This window comes from Triticum urartu, chromosome 2 (assembly GCF_003073215.2).
Source record: "Triticum urartu cultivar G1812 chromosome 2, Tu2.1, whole genome shotgun sequence".
Taxonomy (NCBI): Eukaryota; Viridiplantae; Streptophyta; class Magnoliopsida; order Poales; family Poaceae; genus Triticum; species Triticum urartu.
In genome coordinates, this window is record NC_053023.1 from 8012562 (window position 1) to 8025013 (window position 12452).

Consider the following 12452-nt stretch of genomic DNA (forward strand, 5'->3'; position numbering starts at 1 on the left):
TTCCTTTTTCCTTTCTTTTTATTTTCTTCTTTGACTGTGTGAATCCTAGTTGTCTTTGTAACATCTTGTTGGTGCAGAGTCCGTGTGTAATTGATATCTTTGCAATATACCTCCCTCTAAAAAAACATACACACAAATATTTCAGTTTTTTATATGCCAGCAGGTTCAACTAAAGTTAAAAACCATTTTGCTGAATAAATATGTGTTTGTAAGGAAAAATTTATAGTACCTAAAGAGTTAACTTTTAAGCATTGAACATCTTTGCAAGAATTTGTTACATTCAATTTTTTTCCTCTTTGAGATGTGCACCTTCGGTTTAAGCATTGTGCAAATTAAAAATGCCAGTTTCAGTCGACACTAGTTGTTTGTTTGTTTTCTTGTGCATGTGGGCATCATCACATCAAGACGGCACAAGTGACAAGTCCTTGAAACATTTTATTAGTACTACGCTCCCCTCTAACTACTTTGCTAGCTACTGTCTTTTTTTGCTTCTTTGTTTAACAGAACTGTGGCAGGTTCCATTAATGGGTGTCTTAAGCCATCTTCTACTTCGCCAACCAATGTTTTTTCTTTTCTTTCAATGATTGGGGTTAAAATGACTTGACCAAGACCAACTGATACAAAGGTCCTTTAAAACGCCAACTAAGAATGGGCTTAGGAACCTTCTATTTAAACCACCCGAGACCTCAGCCAAAGCCACACATCACGCAAGATTAGAACAATGCTGGCTTCTCAGCTTCTAGAGCTCCTACCCCAACAATGGCAGCTTCTGCTAGTAATCCTCCCACTCGTTTCCCTGCTCTTCCTCCTACACAGGAGCCGGAACAGGTCCGGTAGCATTAGGCTGCCACCAGGGCCCTGGCAGCTGCCCATCCTGGGCAACCTGCACCAGATCGGCCCACTGGCCCACCGGAGCCTGTTGGCGCTCTCAAAGCGGCACGGGCCGGTGATGATGCTGCGGCTGGGCATGGTCCAGACGGTGGTGCTGTCCTCGCCGGAGGCCGCACACGAGGCTCTCAAGACCCACAACGTCGACTGCTCCGGCCGGTCCCCCTCGGCAGGGCCACGGTTGCTGTCATATGGCTACAAGGACGTCATCTTCTCCCCATACGGCGAGTACGTCCAGGAGATGCGCAAGCTTTTCATCCTTGAGCTGCTCAGCAGGCGCCGCGTGCAGGCCGCTTGCTATGCTCGCGATGCCCAGGTACATGCGTGCTTAGTTTTGTGAATGAACGAATAAATCTTATCGATATCTTATATTTGTCATCAACTTATCACCCATGTGGGAGCGCACACAAAAAATACTTCCTACTATATAGATCGATCCTACATTTTCCATGTGAACTTATGCACGACATAAAATTTGTCAGAAGTGTAATAGAAAAACAAGGACAGTTAGCTGGGTTACTCGCACACATATGTGCACCAAGAATTACTATATGGACACTAAGAAATTTTTGAGTGACTAAGAAATGAAGAGTGACATAGACACTAATATTATGAGATTATAAATACTGGGTTTTATATCCACCATCCAAACTATGTTTAATACACCAGTGCTCATCTTAAAAAAGTGGTTCCATGAAATGTTTTAATATTTAAAGTTAAGCCTTCCAGTCCTACGGTTCAAGAATCTATATACCATAATATTAGAAAACTGAAAATAATACAAATACCTTCTGGAGTTTATTACAATAAAAACTGTCCTGTATGTACACCAACAGCAGCTAATAAGAAACTTTGTCGGCTGAGAGCAACCTTGTACATTGGTATATTGATAATGCATACTAGAAGTTTGGATTGAAACTAATTGATGGACCAATTGTAATTGATGTTAGATCAGTTTGTGCCTTCAAAATTGTGATGATGTGTCTGCTACTAGATTATTTATACCAAGTTAGCATATTCATAGTACATGATATTAACTCAGTACACATAACTAAGATGGTGAGCCATCCGATTGTTCGTATGTGGTATCAAAAGGGTCCATTAAATCTGCAAGTGTTTGCGGTTTATTTAGATGGACCATATGCTTTTATTTATTTACAATACATACTTTTGTGCAACATTAGGTCTACAAATATGCTACTCCCAGACTTGTGCATGTGTACTCAATTAGTTATTATATAAATACTAAATGTGAAAAAACTTAGCAATACAAGTCCTTAGTCCGCTAAGAAACAGATGCTCATTGATACTAGATGTTTGTTTACATATGTACTTGAAGAGACACAGAAGAAATATGATTCTACTTGTATGAAAGTATGTCCAAGAAAATCTAAAGTGGAAATGTATTTCATTGATTGCTTCTGCTTGTTCATATTCTAGAGTTAAAAATGAAAGTAAAAAATATAAAATGACATGATACTCTAGATAATAGAGAGAAATTAAATAGGAGAGATACAAATTTGCTTCTAACCTGAGGCATGCATTCGTGATGATCTAGGAGTTTTGATTTGTGCAGGTGTGTCTATAGTGATTTAGTGTCTCTGATACTTTATGGTATATGGCTATATCAAGGTTTTCTTGCAGGAAAATTATTAAGATCTATCATGTGTGATTAATTTAAATGAAGACCATGATTATATATTTTCATGTACTGCCGAATTTTAGAGGTTGTTTCCATCCGCAAATATAAATATATACTAGTTAACGATATAGTTAATTATCTATCTTCTCTGGTACATGTTGGTGTAATTTTGAAGATAACTTAACTTTCTCTCTGGAAAGTTATGGAGATTTATGAGTGTGATTATTTTAGGCATAATTATCAGCACTAGATATTTTTTCTCTACTGCCAACGTAGAATTTTCAAGGATATGTCTATTTTTAGGACAACTATAAACATATGTTAGTAAAATTATAGTCTTCCAACATTTCGATCGTAAAGTTTAATCAAACCACTCATGGTATAACTTTTGTTATAATCTTTTTTTAATACAAAATAAAAGATTTTTTTTGGAGATGTGACGTGTTATAATTTTTCAAGGGGACACATGTTAGTTACATTTGTATCATGTCCCTAAGTAAAATTACCTAATAGTTGTGCGATGGATTACATTTGTTCCTTGAGCCCATTTGACAGAATGCATGTGTGAGACATGCATCCTTGGTAGATAGTTTTAAACTATCACAACTAAATGCGGAAAATAAACTAATCTCATGTTCAACCAAGCTGCAGATTTTCACATCTGATGGTTAAGTACGGTTGCTTTCTTCAGAATTAATACTAGCCAGTACTGTACATAGAGTTAGAGCTTTTGCCATGTAGAGAACTAAACATAAATTATTAGTCAATGGGTAAGAAAATATTGAGAATTAATAGGGACTAACTGTGGCACTCCTATTAATTTCTACATGTCAATGATTAGGCAGAAAAGCTGGTGAAGAACCTCACCAGTATCGGGACAAAACCGGTGCTGGTTCCTGACTACATCTCTGCCACGTTGGATGGGATCTTTGGCTCTTTTGTTTTTGGGGGAAACCGTGCTGCGGAGAAATTCAAGGGGCAATTGGTCCCTGTGATGAACGAGGCCGTGGACATGCTGAGCAGCTTCTCTGCCGAGGACTTCTTCGCCAACGCCGCTGGATGCCTCTTTGACCATGTTACGGGCATCAAGGCCCACCGACAAAGGATCTTTAAGAAGCTCGATGGATTCTTCGAACAGGTCATCGAGCATTACGTGAATGAAGACCCCACCAGAAAAAAACTTGATGACAATTGCGGATCAGCACTAGTGGAAGAACTTATCGACTTATGGAAGAAGCGCAATAAGATCACTAAGGATCATGTCAAGGCTATCCTCATGGTAATAATAATTATATCATTTGTTGTAGAAGATTCATCATACGAATCATTTTTGGAAAGAAAAGAATTATTATTTGGTTCATCTTCTTGTGCAACTAGTACTCAAATATATTTTTCTCTCGTGAATACATATGTTTCAGGACACTTTTGTCGCTGGCAATGATACTAGTGCAATAACAATAAACTGGGCAATGGCGGAGCTAATTCGCACTACCGGAAACTGGCCCTACCCCGACGGCCAAATCAATGCCGACGGCTGCCATCGGCCTACTTTGCGCTATGCCGACAGCCATGTCTTGGCCGTCGGCGTATCTTGGCCGTCGGGCTACCACGAGCTAAGCCGACGGCACCCGTCGGCATACATATGTCGTCGGCCCAGCTGCGAACATGGCGACAGCAGCCGTCGGCATACCCAGGCCGTCGGCATACCCGTGGGCCCGGCGACCCCGCCCGTGACCAGCGGCTAACGTCGTCAAATCTATGCCGACGGCCTGGACGGCCGGCCGTCGGCATATATCGTCATGCCACGTCACAGATCCGCGGCGCACCGTCCATGAGCTAAGCCGACGGCTGCCGTCGGCATACCTGCCACGTCAGCGATCCGCGGCACGCCGCTCGCCGCCTAAAACCTGGCCGTCTCTATGCCGACGGCATAGCCGTCGGCATAGGTAGACTTTTTTTTCATATGTATTTTTTAAGCTTTTTTATGTATTATTATATAAACTAACATGTAGCATGTTAAATATAAACATACATATGAATATATATGTAGTTTATATTTTTTTCATATATTATGAATATATATATGGTTTGTATTTTTTCGAGCACGTTAATAATGTGCGGTCATGTTCTTTTGAATATAGATCATTATATTTTATTAAAATCAAAAACAACTATGCCGACAAAAGTTTTGTGGCGGTTGCAAACGCCCGACACCCGTCTCCAGAGTGTGACCCCCCTCACGTCCGCGGTGTGCCCCCCTCATGAACGGTGCCGGCACCTGGAGGGGGGAAACGGACGCGTCGGGTCTACACGGTGGATGTAGCTGTGGGTTTGGCCCGGATGTTGCTCCCGGGTGTCCCTACGGGTGACCTGACACAACCGGGTGCAGAGGTCCACTGGTCAAAGCCCGTCCGTGGGAAGTCAAAAGGCTAGATCTCGTGGTCAACCGCTCCACGGTTAGGCGGGACGGGGGCCCTGGGGGGCGGGGGTAGCAATGCCTCCGGAGCATCGTACCGGACCCTCATACATGCGAGGTGGTGTTGTGGCATGTTCAAAGAGGCGGCACGCATCTCAGGGGCGTGGCCCCCCTAACGGATGGCGCCGCCGCCGGCACCTGGAGGGGGAAAATGGACGCATCGCGTCTACACGGAGGGGATGTAGCTGTCGGTTTGGCCCGGATGTTGCTCCCAGGTGTCCCTCTGAGCTGACCTAACACAACCGGGTGGAGAGTCCACTGTTCAAAGCCTGTCCGTGGAAAGTCAAAGGGCAAGATCTCGTGGTCAACCGCTCTAGGGTTAGGCAGGACAGGGGCCCTGGGGGGTAGCAATGCCACCGGAGCGTCGCACCGGGCCCTCATACATGCGGGGTGGTGTGGTGGCATGTCCGAAGAGGCGGCACGCGTCTCCGGGGTTTGGCCCCCCTCACGGACAGCGCCACCGCCGGCACTTGGAGGGGGGAAACGGACGCGTCGGGTCTACACGGAGGGGATCTTGCTGTGGGTCTGGCCCGGATGTTGCTCCAAAGTGTTCGTATGGGCTGACCTAACACAACCGGGTGGAGAGGTCCACTGGTCAAATCCCGTCCGTGCAAAGTCAAAGGGCTAGATCCCTTGGTCAAATGCTACAGGGTTAGGCGGGACGGGGGCCCTGGGAGGGTAGCAATGCCACCGGAGCGTCGCACCGGGCCCTCAAACATGCGGGATGGTGTGGTGGCATGTCCGAAGAGGCGGCACGTGTCTCCGGGGCATGGCCCCCCTCACGGACGGCGATGACACGGTAGTAGCCATTCTGCGGTAACGATGCGGCGTGAATATTATTAAATACTCGGAGCGCGATAAAATCATGAGTTTTTTTGCACGACGTGGGCACATGTGCTATAGGAACGATAATATTTTTTTCATAATTTTTGGTGATGGAGAAGTATCCGAAAAAGTCCCTCTGCGCGGATTGCCCTTCGCGCGTCTACGGCTGTGGCCGGCGGCCTCCGGGGGCTAGCATGCCGCCAAATCTTGCGTAGGCGGCCTCTCACGAGTTTGGAAGTGTTGTGGTGGTTGCAAACGCCCGGCACGCGTGTCCGGGGTGTGCCCCCCCTCACGGACGGCGCCGCCGCCGGCACTTGGAGGGGGGAAACGGACGCGTCGGGTCTACACGGAGGGGATCTTGTTGTGGGTCTGTCCCGGATGTTGCTCCAAAGTGTTCCTATGGGCTGACCTAACACAACCGGGTGGGGAGGTCCGCTGGTCAAAGCCCGTCCGTGCAAAGTCAAAGGGCTAGATCCCGTGGTCAAATGCTACAGGGCTAGGCGGGACGGGGGCCCTGGGGGTAGCAATGCCACCGGAGCGTCGCACCGGGCCCTCATACATGCGGGGTGGTGTGGTGGCATGTCCGAAGAGGCGGCACGCGTCTCCGGGGTTTGGCCCCCCTAACGGACGGCGCCACCGCCAGCACCTGGAGGGGGGAAACGGACGCGTCGGGTCTACACAGAGGGGATCTTGCTGTGGGTCTGGCCCGGATGTTGCTCCAAAGTGTTCCTATGGGCTGACCTAACACAACCGGGTGGAGAGGTCTACTGGTCAAATCCCGTCCGTGGAAAGTCAAAGGGCTAGATCCCGTGGTCAAACGCTACAGGGTTAGGCGGGTCGGGGGCCCTGGGGGGGTACGCACAACTGGACTCACATTACCCCCTTCACGCAGCTTCCCTATTTTAAGGACCTCAAACTTCCATACAACATAGACGTGATGCACACCGAAAAGAATGTCGCAGAGTCCCTTTTTCACACGATCCTCAACATTCCTGATAAGACAAAGGATAATGTTAATGCTAGAGTTGATCAACAGAATATTTGCGATAGACCACGTCTACACATGCAGCCTCCCACAGGCAGTCGAAAATCTTGGTTCAAGCCAGATGCTGACTTCGTACTTAAAAAGGATCATAAGATGGAGACATTCAAGTGGCTGAAACACGTCGTGAAGTTCACTGATGGTTATGCGTCGAATATAAGTAAGGGGGTCAATCTTTCAACGGGCAGAGTGACCGGGCTCAAGAGTCATGACTATCATGTATGGATTGAGCGGATTATGCCGGTGATGGTTCGGGGCTATGTTCCCGAGCGTGTCTGGCGTGTGCTTGCGGAGTGAAGCCATTTCTTCCGCACGCTTTGTGCTAAAGAAGTATGTCCTGAGAAGATAAAAGAAATGCATAAGAAGGCGCCGGAGTTGATATGCAAGCTAGAGAAGATCTTCCCGCCAGGCTTCTTTACTCCGATGACACATCTCCTTTTGCACCTCCCGAACGAGGTATTGTTGGGGGGCCCTGTGCAGAATCGTTGGCAGTACGGCCCTGAGAGACAGAACAAGCATCTGAGACAGAAATGTGGAAACAAAGCTAAGATTGAAGCTTCCATAGCTGAGGCAGTTATCCTAGAGGAGGTGGCAGACCTCAGGACTGCCTACTATCCGGACCATGTTCCCACATTGCACAATAAGGTGTTTCAATTAAACTCATGCACCCTATAATTTCAATTAAACTCATGCACCCTATAATTTCAATTAAACTTGTAGGGAAATGATCCGACCGAATCAATGGATGAAGAATTGAGATGGGTTTCCATGGGTTTTGATCCTGTCGTCATGACATGCGAAAAGTATGATGTGAATGGGTATCTCTTCCATACAGAGGAGCACCAGAATAGTCGGCCTGATCCCAAAACCATAAATACCGGAGTCTTCACTGAAGGAGATAATGAAGTAGATTACTACGGAAGGGTAGGAAAAATATATGAGCTTACATTCAAACGTGGCCGCGAACACCTAAGTCTCATTGTGTTCAAATGCCGATGGTTCGACCCCAAAAAGGGTCTGAGACATACGCCTTCTGTTGGTTTAGTTGAAGTTAAACCATCAACCGTCTATGCCGGAGCTGATCTATTTATCGCCGCTACCCAGGCCACACAAGTATATTATCTGCCTTACCCATGCCAGAAAGAGTACCTAAAGGGTTGGGAAGTTGTGTTCAAGGTGTCGCCGCATGGTAAGCTACCGGACCCGAACGATGATGATTACTACAACATAAACCCCATGACATACGAGGGAGTGTTCTATCAAGAGGAACATGATGACGTGGTCCGAAACAACGAGGATGATGACTTGGGTTATGTTGACCTGGACCCAAACGACGACGATGCACGGATTGATGGTGAGGCAGTTGTGAATCAAAGAGACATAATTATGCTTGAAAAGTTAAATGAAGACGCTGACGATGAGGAAGAGCCTCCACCTCCATCAGACAACGAAGAAGATATGCGTGATAGTGATGATGAGACCGGTCCACAAATAGATTACAATAGTGATGATTCATATGGGTTCTAGAAAATGTAAGTTCTTTTAATGATCATTACAATAGTATGCTTAATGTGCTCTTCTGGTATTAATGTTTTTCCTGTATGCTTGTTTAATTGATATCCTTACTAATTGTTTATTCTCTTCTCAATGCAGGTTTAATAATCATGGGCAAGTCCAGCGGCGCTAGTTTCCTCAGTAAATTTAAAGGACTTACTCGGAGTGGACGAGCCCACAAGGTTCCCTCCCGACTACGCGAGGATGACACCTCACAGGGAGGTGGAGGGGTCGGGGGAGGAGACCCTAGAGGAGGAGGCGGTGGGGGGAGAGCCCCTAGAGGAGGAGGAGGTGGGGGGGAGGCAACCGAGGCAAAAAACTCCGGGCCGTGTCTGAAATAGGAGGGTCTTCTTCGATGCCCTCCTATACAGAGGCACCTTCTGAGTCTGAGGAGGAGGAGTATGTTCCTGATGGCGAGGAGGAGGAGGCCGAGGAGGAGGGTGAGGAGGAGGAGGCCGAGGAGGAGGGTGAGGAGGAGGCCGAGGAGGGTGGAGGGGAGGTTGATCCCGCGTTGTGGGGTGACTTGCCACCGGGTTCTTCGCAGGGGTGGTTGCGTGGTAATGCCGGACTACCTACACCACCTTCTATCGAGGAGCACAAGTGGCTCATTGAACCTGTGGGGATAGAGTAAGTGTCTCTCAATCATATTTTCAACACATGACAACATTTTCTTATTGTACACATGGCAATCATTTGATTCTTTTGCAGAAACTGGATCCTTCACGGAAAGGGCCGTAAACCGAACGGCCTTATCACTGTCCTGTTGAAGGAGTTTTGGCCTGGCCTATTCTGCCCGCGGCCAGACAGGGACCCGCAGCAGCGGGTTTTGGCCACGAGCTGGGCCCACTACGAGGCTTGCAGCAACGCGGAGTACGGGACGACCGCTAAGGCCGTGATCACCAAATTTTGGGTAAGTTCTCTTCTGAATCACTTGTCTTCAGTTTCGTTCATAGTTTATCATTGAATCACTCAGCTCATGCCTTGTTTGCTTCTGGTTTTTGCATGATTGCAGCAACTCTATAGAGTTCTTGACGAGCACAAGGCCAGAGCCGACGTGGTCTTGCTTGCGGCTGCGAAGAAGAAAGCTCGTCAGTTGCAGTACGAGGTGCGATGGGTTGCCGTCTCGCAGTACTACCACTACTACCTGCACCAAAAGATGCCCAAAACTCAAGCGCAGAAGCTACGACTTACCTTGAGCAAGGAGCAGTTCATGATGGTAACTATTACTAACTTTTCATTGTTTCAAGCAGTCAACTATATGTTTCGTGCTCACATGTCATGCTTCCAAAATTTGCATAGGTTGTTCCTCGTTGGTGCTATGGAAGGCATGACGGATGGGCGAGTTTGGTGGATAGGTGGCTCGGCGCCGATGCAGAGTTTGCTGCCAAGAGCATCAAGGCCCGGGCTAACCGTGGAGACGACGGGACACACGGCCAAGGAAACAGGAACCACTGGGGGTTCAAGGCCATGAAGGTATATCTATGTGCATGATGCATTTTTGTTCTTCTTTACATCATGTTCTTATGTATGGCTGACTTCTATTTGACGTTGTAGGAGGACAAGTTGAAGAGGCCGCTCTCAGACATGGAGTCGTGGAAGCTGGCCCGCGAGCGGAGTCATCGCAAGGAGGGCGAGAGCCAGTACTACGGCAAGACCAAGGAGCACCCGGGGTCTTACATTCATCACTATCAGGAGTTGCATCCGGATGTTCCTGTTGCTGAGGTTGCCCAGTCTCAGATCGACGACACGGCGGTGGTGGCCATCCAAGGGAAGAAGAATGGCCGGTATCCGTGTTTCGATGGCTTGATCACTCCTTCGATCTCGTACACACGGCTTCGGGCTAGCAACCCGAGCCAGTTAGAGAGTACGGGGCGTTCACAGACTCCTTTAGCCCGCCAGCATGCTGTAAGTACTTCCTCTTTATCTTTTTCTATCTTGCATTCTCAGTTTATTTTCAGCATTTCTCACTTAGAAACAACCTAAATTATGTAGGCATATAAGGAGTTTGTCGAGCATAGGAATCTCGAGGTGCCGGAGTACTTGAAACGAGTGAAGGCAAACGATGATTACAACCGTCAGATGATGACGGTTAGTTTTGCCCTCTTAAAACCAACCTAAATTTTTGCACTTTCATTCCTTCTGATCTTCTAGTTTGCTTGTTTAACTAACATTCAGGCTATGTTGGCGTCTTGGACTAACCGCACGGATCCACCACAAATGGGACCCCCACCACCACCTGCGGGAGAACCCCCACATGTGCCCACGTTCGATGAATGGGTGGCACTAGGCAGTGATGGTTCAGTTAGTACATTTGCCTAACTACTAGCAAACTAGTTCTCGTTCATGAAACACTATCATATCATATTTACCATTAGAATCTTTTCTGAAACATGTAGGGGACTGGTGGCTCGACTCCTGCTCCGTCGACCCTAGTCACTCCGATCTGGCAGATTGGTGGTGGTCGCGATGACGGTTTTGGCGGAGGTGGTGGTGGTGGTTTTGGCGGAGGTGGTGCTTTTGGCGGAGGTGGTGGTGGTTATGGCGGAGGTGGTGGTTTTGGCGGGGGTGCTCTTGCTTGATGATTCCGTGCATGTGGCCATCGTGCCATGCCTTTCATATTCCTACTTTTATCATGTTTCATGTCTTGCACTATTTTTATGTTCATGAACTTCCATTGGTGATGATCTTTAGATGATGTGATGAACTTGAGTATGTTTAGATGATGATGGTGAACTTGAGTATGTTTAGATGAACTTGAGTATGTTCACATGATGAATTGTCATATTTCTGCATAATTTCATATTGTTCTGTTTTGAAATGCTGTCAAATGAATTGGAAAAGAGAAAACAGGGAAAATAAAAAAAACAAAAAAAACTATGCCTACGGCAAAGCCGTCGGCATATATACGCCCAGGAGTTACCAGGGCTTGCCACGTGGCAAACTATGCCGACGGCTTTGCCGTAGGCATAGCCCTGCTGCCAGGAGAAACAAGGAGCTGCCACATGGCAGACATATGCCTATGGCAAAGTCGTCGGCATAGATTTCCATCTATGCCGACGGCTTTGCTGTAGGCATAGCCCTGCCGCCAGGAGAAGCCGGGGGACGACACGTGGCGCAGGTATGCCGACGGCTAGGTCGTCGGCATAGATTTCCATCTATGCCGACGGCCAAGCCGTCGGCATACCTGCGCCACGTGTCGTCTCCTGAATCGCGCTGTTGACAGCGCCGTCCGTTGCCGTCAGACGGAAAACAACGCCGACGGCTAAACTATGCCGACGGCTATCCCACGGCCATCGGCATATGCACCTATGCCGACGGCTATACTACGCCGACGGTCTGACACATCTACGCTGACGTGATCTACGCCGACGGGGCTATGCCGACGGCGGCCGTAGGCATAGATCTATGCCGACGGCAAAGGACCTATGCCGACGGCCCTGGGCCGTAGGCATAGCCCGCGAGTCCGGTAGTGTCGGCACCCAAGGGTGCTCAAGAAGGTACAAGAAGAAATCAGAACTGAGGTAGGGAAGAAAGAGAGGGTGCAAAACGAAGACATGTCCAAGCTAAACTACTTGAGAATGGTTGTCAAGGAGACCCTACGGCTGCGTATCCCGGCGGCTTTGCTGGTTCCAAGGGAGACCTTACGGAAGATTCAGATTGCAGGATACGAAATCCCAGCTAAGACAAGGGTTATCGTAAATGCATGGGCTATTGCTAGGGATCTCAATGTTTGGAAGGACCCGGAGGAGTTTTACCCTGAACGTTTTGAGGACACGGATATAGACTTCAGTGGGGCACATTTCGAGCTTTTGCCCTTTGGCTCGGGACGGCGCATCTGCCTAGGAATGGACATGGGTGTGGCCAATGTAGAATTCATCCTGGCCAACATGCTTTACTGCTTCAACTGGGAGCTTCCACCTGGAATGAATATTGAGGATTTAAGCATGGAGGAGGAAGGCGCTCTGACCATTCGAAAGAAGACGCCGCTGATATTGGTGCCGACAAGGTACACTGCATATCAGTGA

General features: G+C 47.8%; 1 protein-coding gene across 1 annotated transcript; it reads left to right on the forward strand.

Moving 5' to 3' along the window:
• The first annotated feature begins 721 nt into the window (after window positions 1–721).
• On the forward strand, window positions 722–12452 carry LOC125534714 (4-hydroxyphenylacetaldehyde oxime monooxygenase-like). Its single transcript, XM_048697855.1, has 4 exons — window positions 722–1204; window positions 3372–3809; window positions 3949–4018; window positions 11905–12452. Exons 1-4 carry the CDS (start codon window positions 722–724, stop codon window positions 12450–12452), a joined length of 1539 nt encoding a protein of 512 aa, XP_048553812.1.